Source organism: Pagrus pagrus (genome assembly GCF_965226575.1).
Source record: "Pagrus pagrus genome assembly, chromosome: 19".
NCBI lineage: Eukaryota > Metazoa > Chordata > Actinopteri > Spariformes > Sparidae > Pagrus > Pagrus pagrus.
Window position 1 is genome coordinate 12,912,955 of NC_140203.1, and position 20,912 is coordinate 12,933,866.

A 20,912-nucleotide genomic window follows, 5' to 3' on the forward strand; every position below is an offset into this window, starting at 1 on the left:
GCTTGTCACTCTCTCTGAGATATGAGTTAGAAGATCAAACGGGAGTGCTCTTCATCTGGCCAGATAATCAGAGCACTTTACCCCCCTCCTTCCTCCTTCAGTTCTCCTTCAATGACCAATGCTTCCTCTGCTGCCTGACTGGTCTGATCAATATTGTTAGCCAGTGCTAATACTGAGGAGCTAGCTCACTTTAATGACCACATTAATAATGAATCATCTCCAATGAGGCGCCCTGCTTCAGCCAGCTATTAATGGGACCTATTGTAGAATCATTTCTGCCGCTAATAGCCACATCGATGGGTGTGAAGTAGCCCCTCATTGCTGGTCCTGGCGTGGGCCACACTCGCTTCGCCCGTCTTGATTGCAAATTGAGTGGAAGCCGGTCTGCTTCGCCGTTAGCATTGTAATGCTATCCAGTCGACTACGAGTCGTGAGCTGAGCAAACGCATGAAGTCAGCGGATGAGGTCAGCAGGCTCAGATCAGAGCCCTGCTCTTCTGCTAGAGTGATCCTCCTGATGCGTTTCAAGTGCAGTACATCAGGAGGAGTTTAATCCTGCTTCAGTAACAGCCATGAAGTCATGAATGACACTTCAAGAGACGTCTAGCAAGTCGTCATCGTTACTTTAGGCTGTCTTACGGCGCACGGGGCTTATTCTGACAACGTCATGGAGATAATTCACCACCGTGGAATCTTCTTCAGAACATCTGGAGCACAGGGTGAAAAAATTAACCAGTTCTGGCGCGTGTTTTACACCCTCGGAGAATTCATATCTGCTTATTGTTTCCACTATTGATTTTGCCTCTGCTACTCAGTGTGTGATGTTCTCGCATCCATCACATCCATCCTTGACATTCTCAGTCTAACAACACGTATCCTCTCAGGCGTAGACGTTGGCATACAGTACAGACAGCCACAGACATACACCCCTGGACACACACATACACGCAGAAGCACAATGCGCACTCAACAGACGTGGCTGTTCGTCTGCCGGTGTAAATTTTACATGAGAGCTAAGTTGGTGTGTGGGATGTCGCTGTGCTTGGTGTGTGTGTGTGCCAGAACAGGGAGGCTGTGTGAATGCACTGAACCTGAAGTAAAATGGCATGTTCATTTTTCAAGCATCCACCCTTTGCATTTTTCATACAGCCAGATATTCAGACACAGAGCGTACAAACCTGATCAAACTGCAGAATACATCCTGAACCTTTGTACAAATCGCGGTCATCCAGGGGAGGAGTACAAAGGTGATGATCATTAACATTTACAGAAGCAGGGTGAGACCTTGTGATACAGAATTTTCATTTTCACAATGTCACAGAGGCTGTATGAATGCAAGCTTTACTGAATGAAGTGTTTGGGGAAATTAAAGGAATATAGCACATAGCACATAGCATATAAAAGACTGAAGGACCGTCCTTTGGTCTTTTCTTGAGGGATGAAAGGTGTCCAAAATGTGCCAAAACCACAATTATATTGAAAATTACTATGAGTGAGCTCATACAATTCAAACTAGACTGTTTTTTTGTTGTTGTTGTTGTTCTTTCACATTTTCGATTACTGGCAAAGGTTCAGAGCGTGTCTCAAATTGGCCCTTTTTATCTCTAGTTCAGCAGGCAGTGAATCACTCTGTACTGAATTAGATTTCAGGGAAAGATTAGGTTACTGACTGACTGAACATTGGGGTACCGATGAGTCAATGATCTGTGACGCAGGGCATGATGTCACATCAACAACGCATGGCATCTCTTAGGTAAGCTCAGTTAAAAAGAAATAAATAGCATGAAGGGAACAGAGTGTGGCTCAACAATAGCTTCATTTGCTTCAACAGGCCATTTTTACAGAAGCATTAAAAAATGATTATCTGACTCCACAGATCACATTCACTGATAAGAGCGAGAATTATGTCTACTATTATTTGCAGCTGATAGTTTCTGTTCAGAGTAATGTTATCAAAATGTTTCAAAATGTCAACCTTTATATCATGTTAGGGAAGTTAGCTATCTACAGTAGTGTTTAGCCCTTACACCAGAAGTTTTAGGATCTTTGCTTGTTGTTTTTGTGGTATGTAGGTGTTCAAAACTTCCTTCTTCCCTCAACTGTTTTCCAATATTACATTATTAGTAATTGGTTAAGTGAAAACAAGTTGAGTAGTCGGCTGGCTGACAATCAATAGTAGCCAAAATTAGCCCACTAACTAAAACATTAAACCTGCCTTTGGACAAGCTCCAGTTTAGTACTAGTGCTCATTACTTTTGGCCTTTTGACAACATGGCGACAACATTAATTCCACAACTGTCCCCTCTTTGAATTGGCATGCACTCTGTGCAGCCCTCTTAATTTGTGTCTCATCAAGAGACACCAGCCTCACATTTATTTTTCAGTTATCAGGCCATGATGTGCCCTGAGGACACAGTGTTGGGGATGTCGGAGAAAATTATAGGCTAAAAAATAAACGTTTTCATAAACTTTAGCCATTTAGGTGCGCAAAAAACACAGAGAATAATAATGTAACAGCGATAAGATGTGCTTTTTCACACATCCAGACAGTAGCAGTCTTGTTGAAAAAACGTCAAAAAATTGCAGCATTCGGTCAACATTGTGTGCAGGCTACAGAGCTGCAAAGTACAAGAACAGTGTGCACAACTCATATTTGAATTGGATGCACTACACCTGCAGCAATCCTCACCAAAACTGGGTAACTAAAGAGTGGGGAACAAAGCCTCCAGGTCTGACACATAGTGGCTGGTAATCATGATGACAGGATCTGAATTTGGCAGAGCAACAACATAAATATGGTGATGGTGGTGAAAGGTCCCTTAGGCTGCAACTGAGCATAATTTGAATGTCATCGTCCACTTCACATTATTGCTGACCAGGTACATGAGCATGACAGTTCCAGCAAAATGACAGTGGGCTGCCCAGCCCCTATATTTAAACCTAATAGAGCAGAACCTGGGAAATGGGGTGGCATGGGATATCCACAGCATGAATGTCCTTCTGAAAAATCTGCAGAAGTGTTGCATGACTATATTATTCAATTGTTAGAAGTGTTTCCAACATGAATCCATGCGTGCACAGTAAAATACAGGATGTCCTGGAGGCCAGTAGCGACTACCTGGAACAATAGACACTGTTTTAACACATATATGTAGTAATTATCGTCTTCATTTAGATCAGATGGGGTTTATTCAAGAGAGAAATGGGGTGCTAATTCTCTTCTTTTCGAATCCACCCTGCTCTTGTCGAGTTCAAATATTCAGAGGTAGATGGAAGTGTTAATTGCCTTATAATGTGTTAAATATGCAGCCTTGCTAAATTAACTGAATTTCTGATTTTGACAAGGACCTTATCAAACTACCACCGTCCTCAAAAATCTCTCTTTTCGTCAAAAAATGATGAAGGATGGAGATGTAACGAGGCACGATATTGCATCCTTGGCTTCAATGAACGCTCTTGCATAATCCATACATTTATGCGTGCACTCACTTCAAACACGTACACATATACAGACGTATACACACACACACACACACTGCAGGAGGAGCACAATCTGCTCTAGAGGGGCAGCTGTGGGTAGAGGCATTTGTTTTGGGGATGATTTGTTTGTTTGGGTCCTGGCATCCAGATGAGCAGTAATCAGAGGAGTTAGCAAACAGGATTGTGTTAGCCATGACGCCGAGAATCCTCCCCCACAGGGCCTGGACCCAAACAGCTCAACGCTTTGGCTCAAGAATCGGTGCCAGACTGACACACACACACACATGTGCACACACACATGCACACACACACACACACACACATGCTCACAGATACCAAGTATCAGAGCATGTGATATGACTGTAAATTGTGCAGGTTTGTTTGATGGGATGCTGACATTACCATCGGTTTCTTCCAGGTGTGAGAGTTCATGTTGATGTAAAGATAATATGATACCAGCTGATTTTTTCTCCTGTTCTCCATGTTTACTGTTAATATGTACTAATGCTGTCTTCCCCCATTTCCTTTCCTTCATTTCCCCCCTCTTTCCTTCCTCTTGTCATGTCCTCTGTCTGTCCTCACAGGCCTGGTTGTCAGAGAGGCCAGCATAGAGATCACTCGGCAGCAGGTGGAGGAGTTGTTTGGGCCCGAGGACTTTTGGTGTCAGTGTGTGGCCTGGAGCTCCGCGGGGACCACCAAGAGCCGCAAAGCCCACGTCCGCATCGCCTGTGAGTATTCTCATCCCGCTCTACATCCCATCACTCAGTCTTTATCTTCCTTCTCATCTTTGTGTTCTCCTCCAAACAAAATCTCTCGGCTGCCGAGGAAATGTGTCCCACAGACCGACTTGTGTATCATGACAGATTTATAGATTGTTGAGATAGAGGCAGTGAAAAAAAGGTTTCACAAACATGGGACTCAAGTGTCCCTTTGAGCGTGAGCTGGTAAAAAGCCCGTAGAATCAGAATCATTTCTTCTTGTCTAGAGTACGAACCTGGAGATAGAGTGCAACGCTGCAGCAATGTATACACAGCAGAGAGAGGCTACGGCACATGTTTATGCCAGCGCTCCCTCTTCTTCCTGTAGGTGGTCCTCATTTGTTCTCTGCCTGTTTGTCCTCCTACTGAAAAGCAGAATTGTTTTTCCAAGTAATGAGAAACATTCTGTCGTCTCTAAAGTTTGGGCTCATTTTTAACAGTTCCCCGGCGGATCTGTCAGTCAAAATCTGGAAGAGTAATGAAACCCCAGAGGACACTGAGTGGAGTTGTAAGACTATAGCAGTGACATCAAGGCGACACTTCTGCAACACAACACTTATTACGTAACGCAGCTGCTTACAAATTGTTGTGAAAATTCCACCTGGAGGGGCGTCTTTTATAGTATCAGCTACATAATCACTTCCAGCTCCTCTCAAAGTCGTTTCACGGCATTGTGACTGACGTGTCCCGCCCAGCTCTGTTTTGACTTGTGGCAATCTGACAAAAAAAAAAAAAAAAAAGGAAAAAACACCCACTTGCAGTGTGAGTTGCAGTCAGTATCAGATATATTACTATCACTGCTGGATAGGGCTGGATTGGGATATCAGTTGAGCTTAATGTTTGTCTGGCGACTCACTGCCACTGTCAGAATGATTTTCACTGTACAGTACAGCTGAGCAGCGCAGTACGGAGTCAATATCCATGCTTTTCACCCGATCCACTCCATTTGGAGGCACTTAGCAGTCATATACCTGTCCCTCTCAATTTTGTTCTCACCGAATTCTCGTTTTCCTTCCCTGCATCTTTATGTTTCTGTCTCTCTAACTCTCTCTTCTTTCTGTATGGTTTCTCTTTGAATTCAGTGTGCGCCCTCTCTCACGAACAGCAGTAGCTCCCCTCATTACCGCCTCTGTTATACTAGCCTGGTGAATCAGATTCATGCCTCTCAGTCTCCCACCGAGCCCACTCCCGCTGCTCCACCTCCTATAATCACCCATGATGAGCAGCCTTCCAGCACTAACCTATCCCTCAAATCACAATGGACCCCCTCTTCCCCTCCCATTAGCTTCTGTTGAATGGATTAGCTCCTCTGCTGGGCTCTCTCCTCAGGCAGGCTTCTTGTCAGAGCCAGACTCTATCCCGTTAGGCTAATGGAAACTGGGCTTGTTTTCCTCTCCTCTCCCATCATCTAAACATATACAGTTTAATCAGACGGTGAGTCAGAGCCAGCGCTGGCGAGTTAAGAGGTTGTTGTGTTTGAAGAACTGGCTTTCAGACTTGCAAAAAGGATGATTGGGCTAAAAGTGTTGTCAGAGTCTCTGTGTAAATTCCCTGTGATTGCCTTTTCTTCATGTGACCATATAAAAGTGTTTTGATTTGGCCTTCATATTTGGGGAAGCGGTGGTGGCTCGCCAAAGAGAGGCAATATAAGTATGCGCACGGAAGCAAATGGATCAAATAAACTGAAATGCCTTTGAAAAGATTTTTGGAGGTTGGTGTTTACTGAGAAAAGCTAGAAAATTGATTCCCTTGTTTGTTTGTGGCCTTGTAATTTTTACGAGTGCAGCGCAATTAGTAAAACCTCAACTTTATTGCTTGTGACTTAATTAATGATTAAAACTCAAACTCGGTAAGTCATTCCCAATCTAGATTTGCACCAACACCTAATGATTTACTAAGCGAGAGAGAAAGTTTCTGAAGGCTGGTGTAATTTAGCATGACAAGTAGCCAAACATATCCACTTAAGGTAATGGTTGTCATATGTGTATCCTTGCGAGGGCGAGTGAGGCTGGAAGTGTTTGTCTGCCGAGGAGGGAATGGTGCGACTCCCACAGGAATGTCGACTCAGCTGGTCCCACACCCTTCAGTGTCCCACAGTGTACCGTTCAGGGTTACGAGAAGTGAGGAAAGGAGACGGAGACTCCAGAGGGGAAGCATAATTTAAAACCCACATCCAATAAAATATACAGCGCAAAAATAATCACTTGCATGCTGCTTGCTGTGTTTCATCAAGATTAACGCCAATAGTTAGCAAATCAAGATGAAAAAAAACCCCAACAATACACGCACCGGGTGTTACATTTTTGTTTAACAAGCTGTAGTTGATATGTGACAAGTGGTATGAGTCATAAAATAAAAGCATGAATATTTCAGATGAACTCACAAACACAGGCCACAGTGTAATTCTGTGTTTTTTTATGTTCTGTACCACAATAGATCCGCTTGTTGATAGTTGTGGGCGTAACAGGCTCTGATTTGGCAATAAAAAACAACAAAACACTGTGGGTTTTTGGCAACAGATACAGAAATTTTAACTATTCAAGCAAATTTTTTATTTTGGGTTTTGTGACCCCCTGTATGTATGTAAACATTTTGGTGATACTGTATTGCTTGGGTTTAAGGAGGTTATGTGGTAAACAGAACAAGTCCACAATCATCACTCCATCACTGAATAAGTTGCCAGTGACTCCCAAAATGACCTATATCACCATCCCAAGGCTAAAACTACTTGGTTATGTTTAATTATGTTTAACAGTTATGTGTGTGATGTAACTTAACTGCTTTAGTTCATTGAAATAACCCACCGTTGACTTGGAACACCGGACATGAACAGCAGTCTCCTGGATAAAAGTCATGTGCTTACTGTACTTATCCCAAACATCCAACCCAACCACCTCCCTATACTGACTTTTATTGGTTTTTATACTACTTCACCTGACTTCCTCCTTTGCTGCAACATACTATTACTACGGCTGCTAGAAATTGCCGCCTAACAATAAATGTAAATCGTAATAAGCTGCTTTCACAGTTGACCTTTAAGGTCATTTTCCTAATAAGGACAGGAATTTAACAATTACACTATCACCACTAAGTATCTGCTGGGCAACACCGATTCTACCGATCGGAATGGCGACATACTACCTACTGAGCAACCAGGCCAGCACCCCGTGAAGACTTGCATAATCTCCTGTAGCTTTATACAGAGGAATCAAATTCAATTTATTTGATAAGACTGTGCATATATAGTACTGCATATCATAAAGTGTGTCACAGCGTGGGAGGGGGTGTGCCTGGCTCTCACCTGTCATACTGTGACTACGTCTTCTTTTATCTTTTGGAGACGTTTTTGAACTAGGCACCATTTCTACATTGTAGTTGTGACACCAGAGCAACAGTAGAATGATTCTTACAACTTCAAACAACAGTACCCTTCTGAGAGATACTGCACTTTTTCTACCTTCCTTTTCCTTTGCTTTCCATCTTGAGAATAACTGTTTGTCCTTGGATCAAATTCCATAAAGCTTTGTGCCCCTCCAGTCATTCCCTCTTTTAATTTCACAAGACTTTCACGGAAATTGCTTTCAATTCAACATTTACCCTTTCAGCTTTTATAATACATAGAAATTTGTGGAGTTATGGCATATTCCCCTGAAGACACGCATACTCTCAGGTTGAATTGAGCTCTCACTGAATTTGTTATTTTAAGGTTCATTTTTCCAAATAAAAAATGAACCTTAAAAATGACTATAGGTATTCTTCTGGGCTTGCGGGTGCAGCCTGATCATGTATTCTGTAATAAGAACATGATCTAGTTTCTCCTGGAGGGGATACTGGAACACTTAGCTGAACAGTGAGATGTTGCTGTTTCAGTATAATGTCTCCTCATGTAATAGCTATTGAACAAAAAGAAAGTTATTGAAGAAATCAGTAAATTGAGCCTCTATCTCGATCAGGTTTTAGGGACGTGTGAGGAGATTAAAGTATGCAATATTGTAGGCATCATAACCTTCAATCAAACCGGACATTGAGAAACAGTTATTTATTTTGATGGATGTCGCTACCATTACCTTTCACACCTCTACAACCATTGTTACAAAGCACAATAGACTTATTATGTGCAGTCTGCTTTTTCTTCTGAAGTACGATTTCTTCCATACAGTCTGTGTCAGTGCACATCTGCTGTTTCCTTCAGTTACAGTATACTCGCGTCTAAAACTTGATTTTAAAGCCGGTGTGCTTCTTATGTTTGCACGCAATGTCTCCAGCAGTTGATTTAGTAAGAGCATTCTGTGAAGAAAGTCTCCATTGTCTGTCCACAGATACAATCTCTGAGCCAGGGTCACTTCTGGGCTTGTTTCCATTCACACACTTCTGTGTAAAATCACTTCTTGTTCTGTTGCAACACATGTTCAGTTCTTAGAGCTGACTGATTGAAAGTAATGGTGGTGTATGGTCTTTCAATAAGTATATTTCTTTAAGTTGAGTTAAACTCTGAAAAGGTTTGAGAAAAATCATTTCCAACTTTGTCTCCCTCGTCAGTCATTCTGGCCTTGGTGAGCAGGTTTAATAATGGCTTATTTGCTGATCTCAGTTAAGGGATGGACGGATTATTGAACTGACTGACTACCAGATATGTTTGTCTGTTTGCCAATAATTAATTAATTAAAAAATGTGCTACTTTGGCTCTGATGCAGCCGCCTCTCTCGGTCTCCACTGGCACCAGAATGGGGGAGGGCAACAAGGCTTTTTGTGCACTCACTTCCATGTGTTATGGTACAAAGTAGCACCATCTAAACCAGGTATTATGGTCATAGTAGCCTACGCTGGCGCCATAAGCCTGTCTAAGCTTATGGCGTCTAACATGGACCTACTTGCACTTGTATGACCGACGGTGGCCTGGTAACCTGAGTGTGTGACAGCGATTTGTTGAGCGAAGTCTGTCCCAGTGTGTGACCTAACCCTAACCCAGCACAATGCCACAGGTCCAAAAAAGTGCATGCTATTATTACTCAAGTCAGCCGTATCTATATCAACCCTGAGAAAACCATATCTGCTGATCCCATCAAGTTACTTTCTTAATCCTCTACTTACAGATACAGTCTCTGAAAGAGAGTTTGTGCATGTGTTCCTTAAAAAAAAAAAAATTCAAATGAATGTAGACTTGCTGTGGTGGATGTGGTCACTGCTTCAGATAAACTGTGTCAGTTAAAAAACCAGAGTGTTTGCCGGGAGTATAGCAAAGGCTGTGGAAATGGTATCAGTGGAGTTTGGAGGTTTTTACTGTAGATTTGATGCTTCAGTGACTCCAAACTTCCACAGTGGTACCCTGACTCCACATTAAGTCCTCTCCCCTCCTCTCGTCTGTTGTTGTGTATGATGCCCGCCGCTGCTGTCTCAGTCTGTGCAGCAGGTGATGATATATGTCTAATGGGCTTCAGGTTCCAGTGTAGCATGACACCCTCAGTAATCCTGCCCTGTCAGCTCCACTCTCCCTGCCCAGCGCTACTCTATCAGGGCTCTCACACCACAAAAATATTGGTTTTTCATTGGAGGGCGAGTGATCCCATTCTCCCTATCTTCCTTCCATCTACTTCAGGCAAGTTTATCTTTATGCTGAGGGAAGCATACATCTCAGTTACTGTTCCATGACAGTTAAATACGCACTGTTGTGTTTTGCTTTTGCAGAGAGGCCATTATTATTGTATCAGTTACCCTACCTTTTTTTGTTGATGATCATTGTAAGTATACCCATTCTGTTATTGATTGACTAAATCACGCAATGTGTTTGTGTCTGTTCATTGCAGACTTGAGGAAGACATTTGACCAGGAACCTCTTGGGAAGGAAGTATCACTCGAACAGGAAGTGCTGCTTCAGTGTCGCCCACCTGAAGGCATCCCAGCTGCTGAGGTAAGGTTCAAAAGGCTTTTCCCCGAGCCGACACACGCCGGTTGTCAGGATAATAACACTATTTGTTTGAAAAAGATACATTTCAATGTGCACTTAAACATTTTTCTTACATAATGCAGGCAGTTGTGATTATCCATACTAAGCCGAGCCAAAAGTTCTCTCCTTCAATCCAATAAATTGACTGCGCAGAAAAGAGGTTTATGTGAAGAGCTTCACTGACTGTTGGGGTCGGATTCTGCTGAAATATTTCCATTATTTCTGGTGTGATTTTTAGTATGTAATGGGAAGCTGAAAAAGTCTCTGCTCCTACACAATGGTTTTTTTTAGCCTATACATGTTTTACTTGTTGGTAACACTATTAATTGCAGAATTGAAGCTCAGTTTTGCTCATTTCAGAAGTCGTAATGAAATAACACTGAATGAATCTGACAGTCCAGCACACAGATAAGGACATTTTTTCCACCACTGCCTGGGCTATTTACTGTAGGCTGTTTGGGTGTTTCCTGAACATCGGCCAGTCGCTGCAATTTGGTCAGAGGGAAGGAAATTGTAATTATCTGCTGAGGGGAAAAAGAATAAAAACCAGTTGGTTCCCTGTGTTACCTTAGCTCAGCCAGTATCTCCTCCCTGCTCTACTTCCTGCAGTAGAACACTGTTAAAGCTGCATTTGAAAAGGCTCAGTTGAGATTGCAGGAACATAAATAGAGGATGAAAGGGTGGTTTGATAGGTGGGGGGGCTTTGGTGTGTTTTTTCCCTGAGTTGGGGGTGTAGGGACTGAACTCTGTAAAGGCTTGTGATTGACCTGGAAAAGCCGAGTTAAGTGAGTGGAACTGCACAGCATTTATCCCCGTTGAAAGTGCTGACAGGCTAAATGGGCTAAAGTTTGGGACTGGTACTCTGCAGACTCTCTTCACACAATCCGGGCTTCAGTCTGATAGTGTTGCTCTAACAGGCGAGACCTCAGACAGGCGGGCAGAATCACTCTGCCCGCCTGTCTGAGGTCTCGCCTTCAATCCTGGATCGGTTCAGTGCAGCGATTAGAAACTCAGTTGGGGTCCAATCATGACACATCTATGCTTTCTGACATATAGAGTTGCTGTGGCAACCCTGGTGTACAGCGAAGGGTGTATAGGAGACTTGTCAACATTAATAGCATTTTCAGTCCAGGTGAGGATAAGCAGTCATGTAGAATCAGTGCTGTTTTAGTGTAGTTACCCATCACTGAACAAGCCATCTTTTTAACAAATGAAAGGGAAAAATAATGTTGGGTTAAATTCTGAAAGTAAAAAATGAATTTGGAGTGGGTCCTTGAAATAAATAAAGTTCTTTTGATATTTCTTTTTAAATCATGTTAATAAATAGGCTACATTCTGCTGTCTGCGTGTGTCTCTCACAGTTGTGTCACTGTTTCTTGAGTTGTTACATGTATTTGTTGAATTAAGTTGTGTTGTTAAGCTGGTGCTATTAAAATGAGTTACTTAGCTGTTCAATTCACAAATAAGTCTCTGTCTGTGAGCTTTTATAGCGCCTAGTTCCCATTATCTAAATTCTCGATCCATGTCCCAAATTACGTTGTGTTGGGTCTCTGAATTTAGAGGGAATTCGGCCTTGAAAGACCTTGAAAAGTCCTTGAATTTGTCAGAACACTGGATGTGATGCATTTGTTGCAATTCACCTCTTCTAAAAGTAAAAGCCTAACTAATTATCTGTATTCTAACTAAGGCCAGTTATTGTCTTCTCCGTTCACTTTTCCTTCTAGGATCGAGCTGAATTTGTGTGTACTCTTTCAGCTCCTTTAATTACCCGCGCTTACCTCATGGCTACAAAAAAAAAGACAACAGTTCCACTCCACAAGTTGTGTTTTTTTTTCTCTCTCTCTCTTTTTTTCTTAAACTCAAACACAGCTGCCTCAGTGGGAAAAAAAAGGACAAAACTGTGTTTGTCAGGCCTTTTCTCACACAAGCCCGCAGGAGGAAAAGCCTCGGAAAAAGCAGATGGGCTCAGTCTGTGGTTGCATATGAATCTGCAGAAATCTGTAGCAGGCATTGTGAAGGAAAGATCTGTCACCCACTCCGAGACCAACAAAAATACAGAGAGGATGAGAGAGGCTGAAGGCTGAGGGAGAAGAGCTGTTGAGGTTTGTCGGGGTTGGATCCAGTGGGTTGTTGTCAGGCCTCCAGTGGGCTGTCAGTTCGCTCTGTGGTTCCTTTACAGGCCTTTGCCTAGCGAGGGAGAGGCTGGCAGGATGGCAGGCTGCGGCTGAGCCATAAAACCCATGCTCTTACAGCACTTTTCTTAAATCATGTGGACTGCATGTGTTGTGCTGTGTTGAAGCATTCCAAAGCATTTTTTTTTTTTATGTCAAAGACAAAGCAACACACACATACTGCCCTGACTTGATTGATGGATGACACATGTCCAGCAAGGACACTAACACGTCTGCATGCACACATGATAACGTGCTGCCAAGAGCTCATCTGAGCACGGAAAGTCTCCTCATCTATTCTGTGGAGTGAACAGCGTGATTGTGGCTGCGCTGATGATCTGGAAGGAGGACTTTGTGGGTCTTCTTTTCCAACTAGAATAAATGAGTTTCATAAGGAAAATCTGTCATTTTGGGTTCATCGCGGTTCATCATCTCCGTCTTCTATTGTCAGCGTTGATTTAACTAAAGTGACATTCGACTGTTAGAAGAGCTTCCCAGCTGTTAAACGTTTCCATCCGCTGACACTTTATCATGCTCTTGATAGTCTGTTTTAAGGAAGTTATTTTTTCCGAGATCAGCAATAATGCAAAATTTCCAACTGCTGTTTGAAACAGTGAGCTATCAAAGTATCTCACCCACACACACACACATACACATACACAGATACAATCTCAGGGCTACGAAGCCCACGTCCCAGAGAATCAAAGTAAGTCAATCACAATTAGTTTTGATCTCAGATTACAAAGTGGAACTGAGTTATTTGATGTCATCCAGTCGTCTTGTGTTCCCTCTTTGTCTTCCCAGTTTTCAGATGATTTACATTATAGGTTTTCAGGACGGTTTACCACAGTAATGACACCCTGTGATTCTATTTAAGTGGTTTGGAGTGTCTTCTGGCTCCGCGAAAAACGAAACATTGTGCTGAATAATCGGGATCGCTCCTGTGATGATGCAGCGGGAACTTATGACTTCCACTTCCCATCAGACATCGCAGAGGTTTTCATATTTGGAGATGAGTCAGATGTATCCCAGCTCCTGTTCTTGACAGGCCACTCGCGCTTGATGCATTGATTTTCTGGTGTGCAGATAGACCCTGAGCTGTGGACACACGCTCACAGACACACACACACAAAGAAAACAAGCAGCAGGCATTTATTTTGGCTCTCCTCGCGACCATTACCAATGGAACTTTGGCCTTGGTGGACTGAAATGCTGCGAGTGAGGTTTCTGAAATAGCACAAGGATTCAGTCATCTGAGCGTCTTGTACGCTCTGAATACATTAGACACTCGCCAGGCTCCCTAAAAGTCATTGTTACACGTTTCCATGGCCATGAATATTTGATATGTACTTAATCAAGAGCAGAAGGAAAATGTAACTGTTGAGGCTATTCTAGGAAGGAAGGGAGAGGGAGTGATTTGGCAGGAAAGGCTTGGTTTTTTGTGTTACGTGGGTTTACTCGCTGAGTGCTGCCCATAGATAGTGCAATAAAGGTAAAAATGGGGATGGAGGGCTTTCCATCAGCTCAACGCAGACCCCTCTCTTTGAATACCTCCATGAAGCTCTTTCATCAACATCTAAAGGGCCTCTTTTCATACTGATGAATATGTGGCAGGCTCATAAAATGGACTTAAATCTCCTTTTGCGAAAGAATGCAGCTTTATTGTTTCTTTCTCCTTTCTTCCGCCGTGCCCTCCATCTCCATCCCCACTTCAGAGCACTTGTCACAGCCCGGAGAGAAAGACAAGAGTTCAGAGGTGATGCAGCGCCGTGAGCTGCTGAGCCTGTTTCCATGGAAGCGGGATTTTAATTCAGGCATCTCCTCAGTCAGCCGGGGTCCTGCCGTGTTATCATGGGTAACGAGTCATTGATGCTCCGCGGGGAAGAGGCCCTGCTGCCATGATTAAGTCCATTGGCTTTACTGAGAAGAAAGCCATGGAACACAAAGATCTTTGCTTCACAATCCCTCATCCAGAGAGGTGATAAAACTAAGTCGGATGAATTTCGACAGCTGGGACAGCAGCCAGAGCCAAATTCAGCGGTTTCACATGAAGATCTGTGAGACGTAGGGGCAGAAGATGCTTTGTTATCGACCAAAGGTCCCGATAATGACGAGTGTTAATGTTATAATACACTCTGGCTCGAATGTCTTGACCGTGGCCCTTCATCGGGATGCAAAATCTGTCTTTTCCACCCATCAAACCATGCAAATGTCAGTGATTACTGTTGATTTTAGGCCCAGTTCCAGTTAACAGGCGGAGTGAAGGCATAGCAGAAACAGCAGCTCGTCAGGTCACCTTGTCAAGAAATAGCTGAGTGCTTCCTCAAAGTCAAAATGGTGCTGGGAGGGGAGTTATGAGGAGGGTGGGGGGGTGCAGGAATGTCAAGAGTAACAACACTTCAGTGCCCAGTGAAACAGGAAGTATGTTTTTATTAAGGTTACCCATGGGAAAGAGGGTGTCAGGAGGCCAGACCGAATCCCTGTGGCAACCAACCAAAGATTGCCCTTCAGGCACTCACCTGTCAATCACTGCGGTTTTTCCTGTGCAAAAGCCGTGATTTACTCTAATGGCCCAACAATTGTGAGCTCTGCTGTCCTCTGTAAGTCATTGCCCTTTCTAGTGTTACCTCCAATGGGTCAGGCCTTAACAAACATTACCATGTAAAATCTTAGAGCCGAAGGAGTTTTCGGTGCTTATATTCCATCAGACCACCTATGAGAGAGAAAAGTAAATATCATTCATTAAAGGATAGAGGCGAAAGGCTCTGCTTGGGGCTTTAGAGGGATACAAGATTTAAAGGTCACATATTGTGCTCATTTTTAGGTGCATGCTTATATTTTGGGTGTATACTAGAAAATGTTTACATGCTTTATTTATATACCACCAGCACCTGCTTTATAATAAAAAAGAAATTCAGATCTTACTCTCCACAATACGGATACTGGAAACAAAAACAACTTCTTACGGTTCCACATTATTGTCAAAAATCATATTGCAAATATTTTGATACCTCAAGATTAGTGGTAAAGATCATTTACGAATTTTTATATTTTGTTCAAAAAACAGGAGCAATATGTTCTGTGAGAGAGGAGTTTTGTATTGATCACTAGTCCTTGAGTTAACAGATCCTCTGTTTATACTTCCAAAAGGGGCAAGATGGTAAAAATCACATTCATTCCGACACAATCTTGAATCTTTGGGAAGGTGAATTGCTGGATACCAGGTGGCATTTTACATTTAACACGGGAACGACACGTAAATGAGACAGTTTTTTTTATTTTTTTATGACTTTCAAAGGATTTCTGTGCTGTTTGCAATGAACGTGTGAATCATTGCCAGCATTTTTGTCCTTGCTCCTGAAGGTTGCATTGTACATCAAGAGAGCTCTGACCTCTATCAGTGTACAAAAACCCCTCTCCCTTGCCGGAGTTATCAACTAAGCTTTTCGAAAAGGCCAGAGGAGACTCGGGGAGACCAAGGACGGCATTCACAGAGTGTATCAGACAGTTCTTCAACTTGCAAAGCTGCAGCCCTAGCGATGCTTTATACTCGTTTATTATTTAATATTTCACACAAAATAGCATGTGCGCCTCTCTGCAGCCAACTTGTACTTGTCCACCCACACGTGAATGTATCAAAAGATTTTGGCTTGAAAACACAATGTACAGTATAATGGCAGAAATCCTGTGCTCACATCATCAGCATCAATCAGCTGATTTGTTTGGATGCCTCCTTAGAACAAACAGACAAAAAGAAAGTTGTAAAAACATAAACTACCCCCAAACTTTCAGCCAGTTGTACTGTAGGCGGCGAGTGATGCTGGGAGTCATATTTTGAGAGGCATATGAACTGTGCGAGAGAAAACAGACTTGCGTTGCAGCAGTGAGGCGTCTGGCTGTCCTTGGAGCTACTTTAAGAAATGGCTATTCTCCTCCAAAAGACTGTGGAGGGCTTTAGGCGGGACTGTGCTGGAGGAGGTCATTACTCCCGTCTTGAGTCTCAGCGATCCGTCTTCTGTTTGGACACCTGCGGTAGTAACGACTCCCAACTCCACCTCCGTTACCTAACCTCACCCTCCCTCCTCCGTCCAGCCCCATCCCACTCAGGCTCCTCCACGTACGCCCTCGCAAACGCACACTTACATATATACTGTTGATAAAAGCAAGAAATACGGGCGCACGCACATACAAACATTTTTTTCCAATCACATCACACCTTAGTGCAATTCAGCTTGTTAATATTTATACAGCTCACATTTCCATACTTGTCATACAGGCAGATGCAGAGCATATGGCTTGTTGTCTCGTAGTGAATGATTGAATAATCAGTTTGTAACCTTTTGTGGCTCATTCTCCAGGTGTGTCGTTCAAGCCTGGAGCGGATATATGCTGCGAAAAAAAGGGGGAATGAATAAATTACATTGGATAGATAGACTTCATGTGGAGACGCAGGAGAGCTCATAATGACTTCTCTGTAGAGGAGTCTCGCACGTTTCTGTGGAACATTTTTTTCCCCTCTCTTTTCACACCCCTCTCCACCCCCACGCTCTGCTGTACGTTCTATTTCTGACACAACAGCAATGAGTAATGAATGGTTTTGCCTCGCGCTGGTTCTTAACAAGTAAGTGGATTGTATACAGTGTGTTCTGTATATTGGGCTAATTAGTGTTGTGCTGGCACACCCTGGCAGAGCGCAGAAACATCCCACTCAGTGGTTACTCCCACGCTGCTGCTGCAGCCAGGTCCGCAGCCAGTTATGTTTGCCAGCGGAAGAACAAGTGACAGTGGAAAGACGCTGAAGCGGCGTCGTTATTCGGGACTTGAATCAAGATGTATACCACCGTGGTCAGTCCATTAAAAGACCTGAAGGCTCAACATATGGTGTAGTTTCACACATTTATCACAAGTTAGTAGCCTTGATACCTGTTTACAGTTCAAAGTGTGATGTTGGAGTGAACGGATTGGTGAGAATAAAATAAATCAGGCCTGAACAGTCATCAGATCTCAAACCAGCTGAACACAGATTTTGGACCGGTGTGTTAGCCAGCACTCTCCAAATGATTGAATATCTTTTAGAAGAATGGTGGCCATCCCTCAAGTAGGGTTCTCCACAAAAGGGCAAAAGAAAAATGCATTTTTTGGTCTCGGGACAGATGTTCCGACCTCTAAAATGGCCGTTGACAGGCTACTTCTGGCCTCCTGTGTCTGCTTCCCCCAGTTGAATGAATCAGGGCACCTGTGCACAATGCTTTATGGCTGTATGTGTGCTACCACTGCTAACACTACCGCAACACATATGTGTCACAGATTCATCACTTTGAACATTTCCCTTTTCCAAGCTTTACAGCACTTCCTTTGACGTCTCCCTTCTCCAACCTGTCCTTATTATTTTCCCAGTACCATCCTATATATCCTGCTCTGTGAATTTTCCAGAGCTCAAGGGATGAAAAAGCTGTCTCTTCACAATCGGATCCCTTTCTTCTCTGTTTACCTCCTACTTTAGTATTTCCCTTTCCCTCCTCACTCGTTCAGTCTTCACCTCTTCAAGGCAAAGTCACCTCTTTGTAACCTTTATCCTCCCATCCTTGTCTTTATTCTTGTCTGTTCTTGCCTCTCACTGATGATGCATCACAGATATTTTGGCACACGAGTGACTGCCCTCCTGCACATGCACCTGCTCTCCTTCTCACTCATCTATCTCCTCCTCTCCATCCCGCACCTACCTGTCTGTCTCTTCGTCTGTCTCCCTGTCTTCCTCTCTAGGTTTAGGTTTCCATCTGTCTCTCTCTCTCTCTCTGTCTGTCACTTGGCTGTCTCCGACCAGACAGGAAGACTCCCTCTCTTTATGACAGCTGACATGTGGCAATTTCCCTTCGTTAATGACAAGAAATGTGCCAATTACCTCTCCGGATGTTTCGCTGCCAATCAGACACTAACGAGCTGCGAGTGTGTGGCTGTGTTTGCACGTGTGTGCGAGTATGTGTGTCTCTGTGTGCATGTTTGAGTCTGTTGGCATGAGAGAAAGTTGGACAAGTGCTATATGAGACGTAGTCCTCTGCTGAATTTTAATCATTTGAAATCTTTTTCGCAAGTCTTGTGTAGAGATTGGCTTACCTTTTCATCTCTGGTTTTATTAATGAGTCCCAATTATAGTCTGTACAGAATAAATGATGGGTGAACTGTTGCTCACTTTTGCTCCCTCGCGCACACGTTCCCACTTCTGACATGAGTTTCTACCACTTTCTATCCCTCGTCACTCCGTCTCCCTCCCACCTCTCCATCTGTGCTGAAAAGCTCTTTTGTTCAATTTTTAATTACCTTCTCATATAAAAGTGCTCTTGACATCTGAATGCAGCACGTTTGTAGAGACTGCCTCTGTGATTGGTGCAAAATTGGATAACCACCTCTTTGTATGTCGATGTCAATCTCTATTCAAAGAACAGACCTTTTAGTCCCGATGCTCTGTGCTCTGCACACACTGATGTGAGCACTAAAAGACTAAATATTTACCAAGTCAACAAAAACCGCCATTACTCTAGTTTGCATCATCTGTATTTGTTCTATTGGACTCGTGTTCCCTCACTTTTCAATATGACAGAGGGAACAAAGGACACACAAAATGGCAATCAGATCACTGTCAAATCTTTGTTCTCTGAACATGAGGGTCCTTCTCTCTGGGCATGTTTGTCATATTTATTACTTTCATTCAGTTTTAAAGATAGATGGTGATATTGCAACACACACACACACACACACACACAGACACACCGTAAGCCTTATTTAATAAAAAACATTGATGCATTCGCTATCACCACTTCATCCTCCTTAATCTAAATGGATCATGCATAATGCACAGGAGTTATTTACTTTATTTGTGTATGTATATAGTAAAAGGGACTTTATAAAAGCTATTTGAAATGTTGAAATGTCAGAGAGAAAATCACCAGAAGCTACAGTTTAGTGGAGTTATGACTTCTTCGGGTGCTCCAATGCTGAAAGTCATGACAGATGTATAACTGCCACCTCAGCAGATGTCACAACAGACGAGTTGCAGTGGAATTAAAGCAGAAGCCAGTTCAATGGCTCAATCCACAAAATGTCTAATTATCTACGTACTGTATATGAGCATGCTCAGGGTTGGATAGTAACAGATTACATGCAATCAGAATTACGAAAAAAAGTGTAATTAGATTTTAGATTTCTTAAAGGTGCAATATGTAAGAATCGGCCACCCTCCGAATTCATACTCAAAACAAACAAGGGGCAGGATATAACCAGAGTCACAGCTAACTGCTGCTAACAGTAGCTGCCATTAGCTAGTGAGATCCGGACTGGGAGGTTGGATTACCAGGAGGTGTTGATGTTCACACCACGCCCAGGATCTTTGGACCAAGATGGTCCAGGGCTAGCTTATTAGCATGCCAACTTCAGTAGATATTTCTGCAACACAATACATAGACGTCATAATTGCAAAACTGTTATTTTTTCACATCCTGTTGATAACTTCAATTTTAAATTTTTGAACTAAAATGATTACATTTGCACCTTTAAACTCATATATTTGCACCGTCGTTCTACTTAATTGAAATGTTCAACCAAATGACAATGACTATTGTGGATTTTGGTGCAGTTTTCTCTCAATCACCATCTAAATGGCATTAAAGCAGTTCGTCTAACACATCTACTATTAACACAGATTAGATATTTTGCTTCTTGTGTTTTCATCCTGCAGCTCTCATCTACTCGTGTGATAATAAAGCTGATTTCATTATGCGTCTCGTTACAAATTCAATTAAATCCTCAATGGCTAATATGAAAACACGCTTTTCTTTTTGTGTGGCAAGAGATACTCATAACGCTGTAGCATCGTGTTGAGGAGCGTGGAAAAAACCGCCTGCGAGTGAGTGACATCGCAACTTGCGTCACGCAGCACTTTATCACATTATGCTCTCGTGAGAGAGAGCTTTAATTTCAGCGAGTAGACGTCTTGTGAGGGGAATCCTATCCTTCCTGGCTCCATGAGATTGATTCAGTCGACACATGTTCATGGAGGAAAAACACTCATGAGCACCAAATCAGCAGAGAATATACATCCTGCTCACAGAGGTTTACTGTAAAGCTCTGCTGATATTGCGTCTGCATCCAGCGTTTGTTCAGATTTGAGGTTGTCGCGGGGATAAGTGTCCTGCAAGTGTTGTATGCATTGATTTGAGGGAGGGTGGGGTTGGAAGAGGTTAAGTGTGAAATAATTGTGAAGTGAGGTATTGAAAATGTTTTCTACTCAGCCTCTCCAATGTGTTCCCATTGGATAAGAGAGCAGGCAGCCTTGCTGAGGTGTGACGCTGATGGCATCTTCGATATCTGACATCTCGAGCTAACACAGACACTTGTGAGGCTAGTGATGCATGTAACCCAGTGCAATTCACAATCAGCCCATCTTCTCTATTGAGCAAGTTCTAACAATGCCGGTCTTCCAACAATGGCCAATGTGTTGTACATGTCTGCACAACTACACGGCGTTTCTGTGTACTTTCTTGTGAAATCAAACAACATCAGTAAG

The 20,912-nt window shown here is 42.9% G+C and overlaps 1 protein-coding gene across 3 annotated transcripts in view; it reads left to right on the plus strand.

Moving 5' to 3' along the window:
- unc5cb (unc-5 netrin receptor Cb) overlaps positions 1 to 20,912 on the plus strand; it is a 124,651-nt gene that overhangs the window by 74,476 nt on the left and 29,263 nt on the right. For all 3 annotated transcript variants that reach the window (XM_084383009.1, XM_084383010.1, XM_084383011.1), the window contains exons 3-4: positions 4,064 to 4,207; positions 10,042 to 10,145. In XM_084383009.1, the coding sequence (XP_084239135.1) occupies positions 4,064 to 4,207; positions 10,042 to 10,145 (248 nt within the window). The remainder of the gene's footprint in view (positions 1 to 4,063; positions 4,208 to 10,041; positions 10,146 to 20,912) is intronic.